At 41.3% G+C, this 17,727-nt stretch overlaps 1 protein-coding gene across 3 annotated transcripts in view; it reads left to right on the top strand.

Moving 5' to 3' along the window:
* DNAH11 (dynein axonemal heavy chain 11) overlaps positions 1 to 17,727 on the top strand; it is a 367,119-nt gene that overhangs the window by 226,614 nt on the left and 122,778 nt on the right. For 2 of the 3 annotated variants that reach the window (XM_058724852.1, XM_058724850.1), the window contains one exon: positions 10,751 to 10,912. In XM_058724852.1, coding sequence (XP_058580835.1) covers positions 10,751 to 10,912 — 162 coding nt within the window. Of the gene's footprint in view, positions 1 to 10,750; positions 10,913 to 13,810; positions 14,628 to 17,727 lie in introns of those variants that run through there. The other variant, XM_058724851.1, reaches the window with a different exon arrangement.

The raw sequence follows: 17,727 nt of genomic DNA, 5'->3' as shown, positions 1-17,727 counted from the left end.
TGATCTTCTCTGGGAATGTAGCACATCTTGTCATTTAGTCAAAAGATCTTCATTGACTTTCAGTAAAGCTGCTGCTATCTTTGTATGTTTTACACATTTCTTAAGTTCTTTCTCAATATTTTATAGTATTTTTTGCTCTTGCCAAATTTTCTAACAGATTGTGGTGGGCAGATAAGAATGCCATTGGAGGGAGGAAGGGATGGATGGATGGATGGATGGATGGATGGATGGATGGATGGATGGATATTTGTTTGTTTTACCAGCCAGTTCGTTGAACACTCCAGTAGGTTTTATGTTTTGTACTTAAGAGTTTGCTGAGAGGACAGTTCCATCACCTTTGAATTTTTACTCCTACTTTCTATTTATTTTAGAGAGAGAAAGAGAGAGAGCATAAGCAGAGAGAGAGGCCAGGGGGCGGGGGAAGAGAAGGAGAGAGACTGCCTCTTAACTAGTCTCCCTACTCAGAGCATATCCCCATGTGGGACTCGATCCCACAACACTGGGATCATGACCTGGGCCCAAATCGAGAGTCGGACGCTCAAACACTGGAACCACCCAGGTACCCTAGTCCTTCTTTCTAATAATTACCTCTTTTCTGTGTATTACAATATCCATAATTTTTGCACACCATTTAAAGCTTTTAAGTGATGACTGTAGCATCTTTGGCTTATTTTTTATTTTAATGGGAATGCCTTTAGCTTTCTGTCATTAAGCATTGGATTAAATGTAGACTTAAGATATTTTTAACATTTTTAGGAAGAGGTGTTGTATCATATATGTTCTTTCGTAAATCCCCTCATTTTATGCTGTCCCTTTGTCTTGGCCTATTCTTTTATTATGGGTTTAAAAAATTTTTCTTAATGTTTGTTTATTTTTGAGAGAGAGAGAAAGACAGAGTACAAACAAGGGACAGGCAGAGAGAGAGGGAGATACAGAATCTGAAGCAGGCTCCATGCTCTGTTCTGTCAGCACAGAGCCCAGTGCAGGGCTCAAACCCACAAGCCACAAGATCATGACCTGAGCCAAAGTCAGACACTTAACCGACTGAGCCACCCAAGTGCCCCAATCTTACTATGGGTTTTTATAATGTTCCTTCTAGACTTTGGAGAGTATGAAATGAGTTTTTGTCCCTTTCTTTTTTTTTTTTTTTTTTTCCCCCCAGGTTCTCATCTACTCCAGTGGAATTATCTTCCTTTAAATCTGCTGGATGCTTTTTAAATTTTTCTTGGTTTCATAGTATTTTTCTTCAGGTTCCAGTGGAGCTTTTCTTGTTGTTCCTGTTCCTTCTCCCTCCTCGGGTAGAATAGAGTTCAATTCATATGTTGGCTTTGGCAACAGATACTGTGGGCAATGTGCTCTTGGCTCGCACTGCAACATGTCTAGGGAGCCCGACAGTCTCAACAGAGATGTTAAGCAACATGGCCATTAAAGCTGCAGATTAACACAGAAGCTCATAGCATAAACCACAAGACTGCCTATTCACACAAGTAATTGTCATGAGGTGTCTGTGATCTTGTATAAAAAGCTCAAATACTCACCTGTCCAGTAGAAAATAAGATGTTGCAAAACCTTAGCCTTACACGACGGTAAAGTTTCATCTCTTTAGATCTTCATGTGGTTTACAGGCAGAGCACCCAGCTTCCTTTCCTTCGTGGGGATGACAACCTAGGGTGGTTTTATCATTGCGAAGTGCTGTCTTCTATCCCTCCTGCCCCTCATTCTGACACTTGCGCTGATGAAGAGCAGCACCCGCTCTGACAGCTAGCTTGCCCAGTGCCGAGCCCAGGCTCTGCCCGTCTCTGCCCTGCCAACGGTGTTTTCCTGATCAGGACCACACCCTTCTGAATAGAGGAGCCTAACTCCTGCCCTTGTGTTGTTGATACAGTTTACACAAGAAGATTGAAAAGAACTTCAGAAAGAGATGGAAGTGTGACCTTGTATTTTCTGAGATTCACTTTCCTTGAAATTTCCTAAAACAGCAAAGCTTCAGAAGAAATTAGGATGCAGATACCAAAATTTCATTTTTGCTCAGAAGAGTTTTTCACATTGCCTTCTGTTGACTCCTTCATCTGTCTGTGGGGCCTCAGCAAGTATCGTCTGAGTGCCTGTGATGTGCTGGTCCCTGGGCATAGAATAGTGTGCAAGAGCCAGCACCTGCCCACCGTCGTCGGAAAGGCAGGCACGAACCCCCAAATCACAGAAACCAAATATGCAGTTACAACTCTGTGCGCGAGAGGCACGGGGCATATAAGACAACAAAATGCAGGACAAGAAAAGTTTCACTGAGGGGGATAAAGGGTTGGAAAGTATCTCAAAGAAGGAGTAGACATCATCTGCCATATCATAAAAGAAATTTTGAACTTGGCGTTAAGTGCAGGGCTTAATCCAAGACGGAAGGACTTACCCATTTAAATTCAATGAACTTTGCATTTTGAAGAACATGTTGATGTTTTCCAAAACATTCTGCTTACCTTTGCGTGTGGGGTTTGCCAGCACAATACGAGGTTTGTTCCTGCACCTTCACGTGTGTGTGCACTCAGCACCCAGTGTCAACAGAAACACCGTCGGCCATTTTAGCAGAGCAGCACAGACCATAAGCCGCAAACTGCATGATGTGGTTCAAATATGGGTCCAATCAGTAGATAATTAGGCATCCGATTGCCTGTTTGAAAAAAAAAAAAAAAACAGAACACTGTTATACGAGGCTGTGGGGGCTGCCTACTGGTCTGCAAAGTAGTGTGTGGGCATTTCAGGTCCTGGCATCAAGTAGGGCAGCTGTGATGAGTGAATATGCTCCTCTTGCACATAGGAATACATAGTAGGGAGTAGATAGTATATAGTAGGGCATAGACCGCCTACTGTCTTCACTCCCCAGGAATGGATTTGCTCCTTGCTCTTTCCTTCTTTAACTTTTCTTAATGTTTATTTATTTTTTGAGAGAGAGAGAGAGAGACATAGCCCGAGCAGGGGAGGCAGAGAGAGAGGGAGACACAGAATCTGAAACAGGCTCCAGGCCCTGAGCTGTCAGCACAGAGCCCGACATGGGGCTTGAACCCACAAACGGCGAGATCGTGACCTAAGCTGAAGTAGGACACTTAACCCACTGAGCCACCCAGGGGCCCCGCTCCTTGCTCTTTATTGAGATTCCACGTACAATTTCTTTCTGAATTGAAGAGTTTTGTTTTTTGAAAAAAAAGATGTAAAATTTCCCAGTGTAAGATACTACCTCTTATAAAAATTGGCACTGACCAATAGTCACAAGTAAAAGGGTGTGCGAATGATTTCACTGTGTGTTATCTAAAAAGAAAACAAAGCATAAAAATGTATTGCATGTGTGTATGTTGAAGATGCTTTTGGATTTCGTGAAGGTAATTGAAATTAAAAGGTTATTGGATAGGGGCTGATAGAGGGATAATATAAGGATGATAAAATGGTACTGAAACATTCAAACAAGGGAAGAGTTTGTATGCTAAACTTCCGTTCCTAAGAGAATTTTCTCAGTAAGATTCAGATCTTATCATTCTTGAAAAATGCTTAGACTTTTGAGGATAAATGCAAACATAAGTTATGGATAGAAGCTTCTGAAGTAAATATGTGGGAGGGTTACTTCTATCTGACAGTATATCAACTGGAAAAAAAATGCAGAGTGACGGTGGCAATTCAGATTTCCATTACAAGAGGAAATGGACTGAGTCCTGTTAGTGATATACAAATAAGTATGTACTTACGATGGAATCTTACCCAAAAGAAATTGAAACGTATTACAAAGCACAATGGAAAATGGGTTATTGCAAATGAGTCATAACACCTGTGTAGGGGGAAGAAAGGGATAGAAAATTCTATGGTATGGATTCCAAAAGCAAGTTTCTGATGTCCAAATGTTAGAGCTGTAGGAAATACGTAGATGGTGATTTCAGGGTTTGCTTTTTACTTGTGGGAATTTGCTTTTAGAAAAGAACACAGCTGTCTGAGGCATTTTTGACTTTATTTTCTTAGTTGGCTTTTCTTTCAGTCCACTGCTGGGAACTAACTTCAGCTGGTTTGGTCATTTGCGTTGTCAGGGACTCTTTGGGAGGAGGTATATATTTCAGTGACCTTCAGTACTTACAGGTACATGACACCTGTTCCAGGGTGGGGGGCTCTTGTCCCCCACTATCCCAACTCAAGGTGTGTTTTAAGGAAAGGAAGTTTCAGACTGACCTCAGGTACACATAGAGTTTATGTGTAGCACATAACTTAAAACAGGTCTTAAAGTTTTAAAAACGAGCTCTGTAAGCTTATTGCAGTCTTAGCTCTTTTCTTTTAGGAAACTGAATAGCTCTTACTAGAAGGATTCTTCGGGGGCAGTTGGGGCAATATTCTCATGGTAGGATTCAGCTGGAATCGCATAAAAAGAATCATTCTGTAAACTGTTTACCATAGGACTAGTCAAAATCAAAGTCCAAAAAGCCAGTAGTATAATTGCTGGAATACTTCAGTATCTAGATTTTCCTCTTTTGTTTGTACAGCTGTGGAGATGGAAGTATAATATTTTTATTTTCCTCAGATATCTTGAATACTACTCATTTCATCAGTAAAACAATCAACTCCAAAGGTACCTACCTGGGTGGCTCAGTCTGTTAAATACGTGACTCTTTTCTTTTTTTTTTTTTTTTTTTTTTTTTTTTTTTTTTTTTGAGCGTCCAGCTGTTAATATCAGCTCAGGTCATGATCTCATGGTTTGTGAGTTTGAGCCCTGCCTCAGGCTCCGTGCTGTCACCGAAGACCCTGCTTGGGACTCTTTCTCTCTCTGCCTCTCCCCTGCACTCACGTGCACTCTCACTGTCTCAAATATATAAAATCAAATCCAGTATTCATGATGTCAGCTAATCAACCATTTATGTTGATGAAAGGACTTAGCTGAGAGTTCAGGTAGCTGACTTTGCAGTGTGGGTTTCCCTCATGTGAAATGTTGCTTCTGCATCCCTAGCCTCTATAGTTTCCATTGGACTACATGAGATACTAACCAGTGGCCCGAATACATAAAATGAGTATCCACATGCATATCATACTAGATTGAAGTTTTTTCAAAGGTAAGTTATATACGACCAGATGGCTTCATTGGTGAATTCTACCAACTATTTAAATAGTAAATAGTTTCACCTCACACCTCGTAGAATGGCTGTTAACAGAAACACGAGAAGTCACAATTGCTGGTGATGATGCATACACTGTTGGCAGGAATGTAAACTGGTACGGCCACTATAGAAAACAAACAGTAAGGAGATTGCTCAAGAAATTAAAATAGTAGATTGGGGCACCTGGGTGGCTCAGTGAGCGTCCGACTTCGGCTCAGGTCATGATCTCACAGTTTGTGGGTTCGAGCCCCGTGTCTGCCTCGGTGCGGACCGCTCAGAGCCTGGAACCTGCTTCGGATCCTGTGTCTCTTTCTCTCTCTGCCCCTCCCCCACTTGTGCTCTGTCTCTGTGTCTCAGAAGTAAATAAATGTAAAAAAATTTTTTTAAACTTAAAAATAGTAGTACTATATGATCTAGAAATCCCACTTCCAGTATAGCTGAAGGAATCCAAACCATTATCTTAAAGAGATACCTGTACTTCTATGTTAACAGCGGCATTATTGACAATAGCCAAGGTATAGAAGCAACCTAAGTGTCCGTCAGTGGACAAATGGATCAAGAAATGTGAGATATGCACACACCCGGACACAAATAGAATTTTCAGGAAAATGGACATCCTGTCATTTGCGACAACGTGGATTAAACTTGAAGGCATGCGCTAAGTGAAATAAGCCAGGCAGAGGAACAGAAAGACTGCATGGTATCACTTACATGCAGAATATTGCCAATAGGTATGGGAAATAAGGAGGAATTGGTAAAAGGGCATAATGTTTCAATTATTAGATGAATAAGATCTCAGGACCTAACATGTAACATGGTGACTACAGTTGAAAGCACCATGTTGTATCATTTAAATTTACTAGGACAGTAGAACTTAAATGTGCTCAACAACACTGACCACAAAAGATAAAACTATGGGGTGATGGTTGTGCTAATTGACTCAATGGGGGGAATCCTTTGACCACGTCTATGTGTATAAAATCATCACACTTGGCACTTTCAGTGTCTTAGAATTTTATCACTTATACCTCAGTAAACCCCAAAAAGTGAATTAGAGATAAGCTAACACCCTGTTTTCACTTATCTGTGTTTTTATTACTTAAAAACCCTTTGCTGTATTAATCTCAGGAAATTAAGGGAAATATAATGGGAAAATGATCAGGATGACCCCCCCTCCCCGCCATAGTAATGTTCCTTGAGGCAATAACTCGAGTTGATTCCACGTTACCTGTAAAGGTGTGGAGAGTATTTCTTTTTTTTTAAGTAGCACAGCATGTCATGGATTGGAAGAATAAATATTGTCAAAATGTTAATACTACCCAAAGCTATCTACACATTCAATGCAATCCCAATCAAAATTACACCAGCATTCTTCTCAAAACCAGAACAAGCAATCCTAAAATTCATACGGAACCACAAAAGACCCCGAATAGCCAAAGTAATTTTGAAGAAGAAGACCAAAGCAGGAGGCATCACAATCCCAGACTTTAGCCTCTACTACAAAGCTGTCATCATCAAGACAGTATGGTATTGGCACAAAAACAGACACATAGACCAATGGAATAGAATAGAAACCCCAGAACTAGACCCGCAAACGTATGGCCAACTCATCTTTGACAGAGCAGGAAAGAATATCCAATGGAAAAAAGACAGTCTCTTTAACAAATGGTGCTGGGAGAACTGGACGGCAACATGCAGGAGATTGAACCTAGACCACTTTCTCACACCCTTCACAAAAATAAACTCAAAATGGATAAAGGACCTGAATGTGAGACAGGAAACCATCAAAACCCTAGAGGAGAAAGCAGGAAAAGACCTCTCTGACCTCAGCCGTAGCAATCTCTTACTCGACACGTCCCCAAAGGCAAGGGAATTAAAAGCAAAAATGAACTACTGGGACCTTATGAAGATAAAAAGCTTCTGCACAGCAAAGGAAACAACCAACAAAACTAAAAGGCAACCAACAGAATGGGAAAAGATATTTGCAAATGACATATGGGACAAAGGGCTAGTATCCAAAATCTATAAAGAGCTCACCAAACTCCACACCCAAAAAACAAAAAACCCAGTGAAGAAATGGGCAGAAAACATGAATAAACACTTCTCTAAAGAAGACATCCGGATGGCCAACAGGCCCATGAAAAGATGCTCAACGTCACTCTTCATCAGGGAAATACAAATCAAAACCACACTCAGATATCACCTCACGCCAGTCAGAGTGGCCACAATGAACAAATCAGAAGACTATAGATGCTGGCGAGGATGTGGAGAAATGGGAACCCTCTTGCACTGTTGGTGGGAATGCAAATTGGAGCAGCCACTCTGAAAAACAGTGTGGAGGTTCTTCAGAAAATTAAAAATAGACCTACCCTATGACCCAGCAATAGCACTGCTAGGAATTTACCCAAGGGATACAGGAGTACTGATGCATAGGGGCACTTGTGCCCCAATGTTTATAGCAGCACTCTCAACCATAGCCAAATTATGGAAAGAGCCTAAATGTCCATCAACTGATGAATGGATAAAGAAATTGTGGTTTATATACACAATGGAATACTACGTGGCAATGAGAAAGAACGAAATATGGCCTTTTGTAGCAACGTGGATGGAACTGGAGAGTGTGATGCTAAGTGAAATAAGCCATACAGAGAAAGACAGATACCATATGGTTTCACTCTTATGTGGATCCTGAGAAACTTAACAGAAACCCATGGGGGAGGGGAAGGAAAAAAAAAGAGGTTAGAGTGGAAGAGAGCCAAAGCATAAGCATTTTGGCATAAGCCAAAGCATTATCTATTAAAAACTGAGAACAAACTGAGGGTTGATAGGGGGTGGGAGGGAGGAGAGGGTGGGTGATGGGTATTGACGAGGGCACCTTTTAGGATGAGCACTGGGTGTTGTATGGAAACCAATTTGACAATAAACTTCATATGTTGAAAAAAAAATAAAATGAAAAATAAATAAAGTAGCACAGCATGGAGTTTATGGAGTACCATTCATGCTTGAGCAACTGTGAGGAAAACTTTGATAAATATCGGTAAGTTTTCCTGGTGCCCCTGGGAGGTAACTGTGATTTCTCCTTTTTTGGAGATGAGGACAATACAGCACGATTAAGAAACGTGCCCATAGTCACATCCCATATGAGCAGCTGGCAGAGTTGACCTCCATTCCATGCTCATAATCAAAACACGTGGAGACCATTTTAGAAAAGAATAGAACAACCGCCAGTTTCCAGACATGAGCAGGGACTTGCGGACACCTCTCACATGGGACTACTACCCACGAAAGCTGGAGAGCAGGAGGGATCCTGTGCTATATTTCTCGCAAAACTAGAAGTGACTGGGTAATGAATTGGGTCAACAGCTACAGTGCTCGAGGTTGGTGTGGTACTGCCCTTTCCCTTCTTCGAAAGCACTGATAACCAAGCATATTTCTGTAAATTAGTTCCCAAGGTTTGTTTCAGATGGTAGAATTTAGCTTACTCGTGAGTATCTAATTTATTTAAAATTCTCTGTATCCAGACAGAGGCATACTTATATTCCATGTGTTTTACCAATTGCAAAAGCACTGAAAATGTAAGCATTTTATTTAAATATTCCCTTAGAAATGTTTAAACTATCAGGTTATACCTGCAGGTGTCGGAGTCACCTGGGGACCTTGTTGAAAACAGCTTGCCAAAGCCCATCCAGAGTCTAATTCCTTAGGTATAGATTGGGTCCAAGAATTTGCCTTTCTAACCAGCTCCTAACAATCCTTTGAGAAGCATTGATGTCCTGCCAACCACCTTCCATGTAAAATGTAACTGGCGTTATGGAGATCCTTATTTCAGCCATAATAAATAGCATAGGGAAAAATGTCTTCAGCTGTAAAATTGTAGAAAAGAAAAATAATTCTTTAAATGAGGATTCTCTATTATCTTTCAATAAATAATGAAGGTATATCATTATATTAACTCAAAATATTTTTTCCCGAGACTGAGCACACAGGGTTCACAAAACAAAGCACACACTTTGTTTTGTCACAAACTGTGAAGACCTGGTAATACACCCATAACGAGAGAAATTCAGTAAGTGTGTAAAAGGGATGGAGATATTTCAGATCTCAAAGGAGCCTTTGTTTTTCCTTTGCCTTTGCTATAACTGTTAATAAATGAAACTCCTAAAATTTCCAGGAATAAGAGATAAGTTGAGTGTGGAAATCGATTATTTCTTTGTGTCCTAGATGTTCAAGTATGGGGAAAAAAAAAGACGGCAGGTAGGAGAAACCTAAGAACAGTGACATAAGTGAAAATTATGCATTGTAACTGAAGTTCCATTCACTCAGCACACGCAGTATTAGAGCAGTTACTTCATTTGTAACTAGGCTCTTGTGTATAATGAATAAATGATCAGTCAGCTTATGTATTGTTAAACGTTTTACATACCAGAAGTTATCCATCGTGAGTTTTTCAGGAGCCACAGTATGTAAAATAAACATAGTAAAGACACCCGTTAAGTAAGATACTGTATGGCTTCCTGTATGCTGGAGATTGTTGTGATGTGAATTTTTGAAATGCTCTACCAAAAAAATCCTATCATTTGAAAAATGATTGCATTAGTTGCTTGACCTCAGAGTGTTAGATATTGAGTTGAGCGAGCTGTAAGCTTTGTTTTCTATCAAGTCCATGCCATTTCTGGAGAAGAGGAAACCAGGACTGTCATTCTCAGACCTTACCCCAGCTGGCATCACTACTCTGGTGCCTCAAGTCCACAGGAACTCAGGGGAAGAGGGAGTGGTTGAAAGAAATGCTCTCTGTACGCCTTCTTTGTGCCAAGCCCTTCACACGGGGCATCTCATGTGGGAGCCCTGTCACACTCAGAGATGCCCAGAAGGGACAGTCAGACCCACCTGACTCCTGAGGTCCTTTCTACCCCCTCCCTGAGCTGTGGCCATGATCCCAGCCAAACTCAGACCCTAGTGCCAGATCAAATCCCTCTGTCACTACAGAGAATATGGAAACGTATTCACATAGACGTTAATTCTTAAATCATTGAATACCTAAATAGAGCTTTAGATTTAAACCAGAAACTTAAAAGTGTCTCATCAGGAGCATGTATAAACTGAATTTTTTACTCCTTTAAAAATGTGAAGAATGAAACTGGGTATATCTATTTTAAATGGGAAAAAAGTAAACCTTCAATATGATACAAATTGTTTTTAAGTAAATTACAAAGTATGATTGAATCTGATGAATTATAGAATGGAAGGAGACAGAAGATGAAGGTATTGGTGTTACTTTATCTTGGTGATTTGGTTTGGATATTTTTTTTCTGTGGCTATAATGTTACTCATGTAACAGAAAAGAATAAATTTCTCACTATTAATGATAATTACCAAAAATGTTTAAAAGGAGAGGGACCCGTTTTAAGGAAAGTGCATAGCAGCGTTTCTGTATATTCGCTGGAGTAGCCACTGGGGGCAGGTTTATTCTTTGATTAGCAAGGAGGTTAATGTCGCTTTCCACTCTGTAGTGCTTTAGCATAGTTTAATGTCATGCTTGGCTGCGCTCCTTGCTTTCATTGTCTAGGATTGCAATGTAATTCTTTGCTCACTCATCACCCTCCTCTTTCTTCCCTGCCCCCATGTCTCCACAGATCATTCTATGTTTCTCTCCCGTTGGTCACACACTAAGAGGGAGAGCTCGGAAGTTCCCAGCCATAGTTAACTGCACGGCTATTGACTGGTTTCATGCGTGGCCGCAGGAAGCTCTGGTCTCAGTCAGCAGGCGGTTCATTGAGGAAACGAAGGGAATTGAGGTAATGCCATGTCAACCTCTGAATCTGTGTCTCTCACGCACGCACATACATACACACACACACACACACACACACACACACACACACACACACTCACCGACCAGAAGTCCTCAATAAAGAAGTAATTTCCAAAATACACCTCCTATAGAAAAGTTAAGCCTTTTGTTTAAGATGGTAAAATCGTCTTTCTTAGTTTGCGTTCTATGGAATATGGTGATTGACCTCTTTGTAGTAGGTTGAGAGGTCTGTTCACACATGTGTGCACTTGGCACACGAGTGTGTTCTTACTTAGACTGACTCACCAGAAAGCCAGGATCATTTGTTCCTTGAATCGTAATAGGGTTTGCTGAACATGAATCCTTCAAATACACAGATAAAAACCCAAACAGAAAAGTAGCCACCCATAGTCATGCAATGCTTGATCTTAACAAAGTAAGGCAATTAATTGTTGATTTTTCTCATTACATTAATAATGGGTGAAAAATCAGCACCATGGATTCTATAGTCACTGAGTCAGATAATGTATCTGTTTCTTTGTCTTAGGGGTTTATGTTTTATAAATTATGTTTGTCATTTGACCATAATGAAATTTGCACATCCTATTACATTTTTAAATGGTTGCATGAAACTGAAAAACAAAAAGCACTTCAAGTGTACTTCCCAATTCAGAGGGAAAAAGGTATCATTTACACTTTCTAGAAATTTTTGATATCTAGTGCCTTTCTGATTAGATAGTTTGGAAGGGTGGTAATTGTGAACATTGCCCATGGAGGCTTGTCTTCTGATTCCACTGAGTGGTAGGGCTAGAATATCTCAGAACCAAAAATAGAATCGGGGCTATGTGAGAGATGATGTCTATTCCCACTTGAAGCTTTATTAGGAACAGACACATCCCACTGTGGCCTCCCTTACTCCTAAGAACCTGTCACTTTTCCAAAGAGCCCTTTCCCATTTTGTTGAATTCTCTATCTTTTCATGGCCGGATGGTTGCAAACCTGGACATATTTACATATTTAAGTATTTGTATGCAGCTAGTATTACTGCTTCTTATTTTTATAGATAGCTTTATTGTAATACAGTTTATTGCCTTTTCTAAAATGTCCGTTAATCTACTTAAGTGCCGGGAGTGTCAAGGAAGACCTGTCACACAGCATCAAAAACATGCATAGGACAGGGGCGCTTGGGCGGCTTTGTCAGCTGAGCAGCTACCTTCAGCTCAAGGTCATGGTCTCACAGTTGGTGGGTTCGAGCCCCACATCAGGCTTTCTGCTGTCAGCACGGGGCCACTTCAGATCCTCTGTCCCCCTTTCTCTCTGCCCCTGCTCCACTCACTCACTGCCTCTCTCAAAAATAAACTGAAAACATTTTTTAAAAAAAGATGCATATGATAAAGCCTTTATAACATTCAAATACTCCCTCTCTCCTTTTCTCACCCTTAAAACATTTCTGTAAATAAATGGAAAAAATGATCTCTTCTGTTTCACTCTTTTTTCCAAATCCAGAAAGTGTTTTCTGTTGCCTGTCTCTTCACTCACCCTTAATGTTGAATGCACTTACCTGGACCTTTAAAACAACAGCGACTGGCTTTCTGGGTAAAGACTGAATAATAGTAATGTATCATTGGATTTTTTGTAAGTATATTTATTTTGAGAGAGAGTGAGTGAGCAGGAGAGGGGCAAAGAGAGAGGGAGAGAGAATATCCCACACAGGCTCCATACTGTTAGCACAGAGCCTGACACAAGGCTTGAACCCACGAACCCTGAGCTCATGACCTGAGCCTAAACCAAGAGTCAGATGCTTAACCCACTGAGCCACCCAGGCAGGGACCCCTGTAGTTTGATTTTTTTAAGTGATGTTCACTTTTTTCCATGTTCAGGAGGCCTTGCATAGCACTAAGAACATGTAAGAACATTTGGGGAAATTTATGTAAATTTGTTCTCATGAATAGGTAAGTGGAATGGTAGTCACTCCCAGGAGTGGTTACTTTGTCTGCAACACTGCTTGCACCATTTACAGTGTTTTCCTGAAGAGTCAAAAGAACCCCATTTAATGGACATGAGCACTGGCACTAGATAAAGTCTGCCAGAAATATTTTGTACTTTGAAACCTGAAAAACCATCAAACATGACAAGTAATAGTGACACTTGTTAACCCACCAAAATCTCAAGCTCTTGCTAGGCTGACTGCATTACTCGAATTAGGTAGGGCATTGTTCGGTCTAATAATTATAAGAAGGGTTCAAAAATACCACTTTATTAGAGAATCAGTATGTACCTTGGTAGCAAAGTTCTGTTTTATACACTTCATTTTATCACACTGGTTCGCTAAAGAAAAGACCAGTACACTTCATTTCTTAATATTAATTTCCCAAATGGAAGGAACCCAAAGCTAGTAACTTGGTTTAACTTAATGTTTGGCACTGTGCTTTTTTTTTTTAAGTTCCTTGCCCTAGCTCCCATGATGCAAGCCTTCTCCTACAAGGTTAGGAGCCACTTCAAAAACAGTTACTGCTGAAGGAGCTCTGATATGCCAGTGACCATTGACATCTGCTGGATGAGGCAGGATTTGCATCATTTTAAGTGCAGAGGGCTCCTGGCAGGTGCTGAGCTCTGTCTCGTGGTATCATGACGCCTCCTATAGGATGCTGCTTGTCAAGGAGGAATTTTAAAAGCACTTAACCATTTCTCTTGCGCTGAATTATGCCTAAAAACAGATCAGCTGGATGATTTCATTTCAGTTGAGTGTGCCTGTTTAACTTTGCCACCTTCCCAATTTGCTGCTTAGGAGCAGTAATTATAATTCAGAATGCACGTGTCTGTCTTCTTCTAAAAATGTGTGGTGACTTTTCTGCAGAGGTCAAAAATAGCTTTTAAGTTTTTTGAATGGGCACTGATTTGCTCATTTTCTTAGTTTTGATTTTCATCATTAAGACTGAAAGGTATCAGCATAATTTAGGTGCTTCTTAATTATTGACTTTATTTGCTGAGTATATGATAGTTATCCAAGGTGACCCCTCCAGCCACAGAGAAAGGATTCATTAAAGGCAAGCGGTTTTTTTTGTGGGTTGATGTAGACTTTTCAGTCTGTAGACGCTTAGCACCCAGGGGTATCGGCTGCCTGCATCTAAGTAAAGGGTTGTGCTGCTTTCCTGCTACCTGGTATTGAGCTAAACCACAGCTGTCAGACAACCAAAATAGTTTGGTCCTTAAGTATCACCGGGTATTTATCTACAGGCTTTGTGTCAACATACACTCCTCACTCCTCAGGTTTGGAAGTGCAGATGAGGAAGGTCATGGTGCGAGGAGGGAGAGAGGGAAAGACGCGCTGGGTATCCCGGGGGACCGGGTTGCACACGCTGTGAGGAGGCAGTTGGGAGGAGTCCTTACCCAAAAGTCCGTGGGTCACAGTTAGGAACCGTCAAGAAACAAGGCAGGAGAAACAGGTGTTAAAAGATGAGTACTGTTGTTGGTTTTTGAGTCAAAGTGAATAATAGACATACTTGAGAACTGGGCCTGAAGAAAGCAGAAATTATTGACTGGAAATGAAAAGATGAGCACTGTCACTGAGGAGGAGTGAGATTTACATCCGGAGGGGTCTCCATTCTCGGAAAGATCAGAGCCAGATGAAGGAGCCCATCCTTTCCGGGCATAGTGGCCGACTGGCAGGTTAAAATTCTCCGTCCTTTTGACGTGATACAACTGAATAATTCCGTAAGGTCAGTACCATCAGCTTTTTCAGGGAAATGACTTCATTCCACCCACCTCCCATCTCTTCAGTTCAGAACTTGTCACAGTGTCTGGTAACAGAAGAATGGTATATTTTACTACCATTTGCCAATCTGATCGTGGAAAATGTCCGCTCAAAGAGGTACGTTACTTTACCGCTATACGTGAAGGCTGGCTTCTTCGTTGGTTCTTGGGTTCCTTTTTAAAACAGTAGGGGACAGCACAAAGAGTAGCAAACAACATTTTGTTAGTCATAGGTATGTTAGCAGTGATTTTTTTTTACTGACTTTTAGCACATTTGTTTTCTTTGAAATATAAATGAGGATTGTTCAATACAAATTTAAAAGTTGAAAGCCTTGTGCAGTAGAAATTCAATGAGTTTGGGGGAAAATCTCCTCCTGAGGAGTACTGAAGTCATTTTAAAAGATGAAGACAGAAGCAGAGGCAGTCAAAATTATCCTGAATCTGCCTAAGTCTCTAACTGGCTTAAGCCTCTATTCAGACAGATGAGAAAAGGCCCACGTGGTTGTTAACATCCTTCCGCATTCTTCAGCCTGCTTCTCCTTTGTGCATGCGCACCAGTACACTATTCATCATGCATTTCTTTCTCTGTGCACGTTAATCGATTTAAGAACAGAACTGCAAAAACTGGTAGAATGCCACTTTCCATAGTTTTTGCAGTTAGGGAAACTTTGGGAATCACCTCTACCTCGAAAGTGGGGTCCGCTTATTATAGCTGCCCGAGAATCCGGTTACGCTGGTAAGCATCGCTCCCTCCAAGCTATAGTTCTATGGCTTTCCCGTAGTGCTGGCCTTCCCAGAACCAGCTACGTCATCTGCCTTGGCTGCTCCATCTGGGAGGCTTGGCTGGGCCCTGTTTGACCTCCTCACCCCCCCTCACAGTCCTCAGTTGTTTCTGTGTTTTCATGTTGTGTTGGGGAGCCACTGACACTACCTTTTCATTGCCGAGAAACTCTTCTTGCAGATTGCTGGCTTAGGCTGGACCTGGCCTTGCCCTTGGCCTTGGAAATTAGCCCCTAAAATTAGAGATAAAAATTTAAAAACACGACCAAAGAAACAACAAAATGTATTCGCCAGGCAAAGTGAAAAAACAAAAAAAAAATGAGACACTAGTGTGTGATTTAGAATACTGTTGGGCGCTGCGTTTAACACTTGGGGCTGCTCTGTCAGGTGGAAGTAATCTTAGGAGGACCAACACTGGTGCCCTGTCACCATCACCAGTGGCAGATGTACCCACCACCGCTGCTCACCACCCTTCTAAGCAGGGACCCCGGGCTTCCCCATGGCACAGGTGAGGGGATGCAGGCCATCGCGCACGATCACTCCGCAGGTAAGGGCGCCCTCAGCACTTTGATGCCAGAACCCCACAGTCTTAAATCCTGCTCTGGACTATTGCAGAAATGTTTGGCTATTCTGAAAAAGGAATCCAGGGAAAGGAAGAAAAGCAGACTAAAAAGGAGTGCCACAAGTCTAAGCTCTGATTTTGTGGGCAGGAGGCAGTACAGGGAGTGCCCTCATTTGTCCCGCTGTACAGAACTGGAAATCTAACCCACGTCGTAGGATTCGAAACCGGCGTCCCTGGCTGCCTCCAGAATCTTTTTTCTCAGAGGGAATCAGCACCATGAGGAGCTCAGGAGAGGTGTTCAAATGCAGTACTGCTCGTTTTATATATGATTAAATTTTATTTAATAAACCAATTTTACAGCCCCAGTATCTAATTAGTTTCTATTATTAACTGCCCCCAAAGGAGCTAAAAAGTACAAACAATAGATTTTAAAACCCAGCAGTTTGGAATCATTAAAAAAATAACAGATATTAACTATGTACTTTTTTTTGTATCTCACCTATGTTTCAATAAAGCTGTAAAAAATTAACATAGAAATAACTTCGGAGGAAAACTTTCATGGTGGATGGTAGGTATAATGACATCACATGTGACAAAATGATCCCAAGGTTAACTTAAAAAAGTTGCCTCCTTTTCACCTCCATTCTCTTTTGTCCCTTCTCCTCCCTTTCCTTGAAGGCAATGCTCTTGAAAGTTGCTCTTGAATTTAAAAGTACAGACCAGTATAATCTTGGGACCAGCTGGTCTAGGGAAGGTATAACATTCTTAGATATTTGATTTGGCGTGGCCTCCGGTGTTGTTTTTCACTTGACTTGTGCTATATGTCATTTTCACCAACAGGGACCTACTGGGCATTTGCTCTAAGAGTCGGGTGGTGGGGGGTACTTGGTGTGGCAGTGACTGCTACGGCGTGAGAACCGTAGCTCCAAGGAGCAGATATACCTCTGCATTCACAGTGAGCCAGCTGAGAGAGTAAAAATTAAACTTCTGTCTAAATGTGAGGAAAAAGCAGTTTCCTGTGTATATTTGATGATGCGTTGGATACAGCGTTGTTTTCCAGGGCCTCTTAGTGGAGAAACCCTGGTTTTAGAAACCATTTAATACTGGCAGTTTGCTTATTTGTATTTTTGCTTTCCCCATGATGGGCTGCTAAATGACTAGAGAATGCGATCAGCTGGTTTTCATTAGGGGCCAAATGTAGCAGGAGTGATATTCTTCACTTGGGTCTCTGAAAACGAAAAATACGCATTGCATTGCCTTTTCTGCAGCCGCATCGGCAGCCATGTCCTCCCTGCACTCCCCACCCCCCCCCCCAAAAAAAAAGAAAACTGGAGATAAATGAATGGCAGAATAAATAATTTATGCTAATGAAATTACTGCAATTAGTAGTTCTACAATGACCCTTTTAAAAGCCACAGCTGTTAATGTCAGGAAGTGCTGTCACTACTGACCTTATCATAAGAGAAAGTGACAAATTGAGAATGCAGGGAAGACCAGTCATCAAAGAGGTCTGTTCTGGAACGATTAGAGTTTTCTGAAAAACAGTGTGAATTACAACCAGCTGCTCCCTGGCTCTGCAAGTCTCCCATGCTGTGCCATTTTGTTAAGCCCGATAACAATAGTTATTTTGCCCCATTGAGACAAGTTGTCTCGGGCCACTTCCAGCTCTACCGGAAACCACTTCTTCCATCGCAGATTTACAAATGAAACTGTTGTCAGAGAGA

This window comes from Neofelis nebulosa, chromosome 4, assembly GCF_028018385.1.
Source record: "Neofelis nebulosa isolate mNeoNeb1 chromosome 4, mNeoNeb1.pri, whole genome shotgun sequence".
In the NCBI taxonomy this organism is placed as follows: Eukaryota; Metazoa; Chordata; class Mammalia; order Carnivora; family Felidae; genus Neofelis; species Neofelis nebulosa.
The sequence above is the reverse complement of the archived record's forward strand: the minus strand, read 5'-3'. Positions and strand labels throughout refer to the sequence as shown.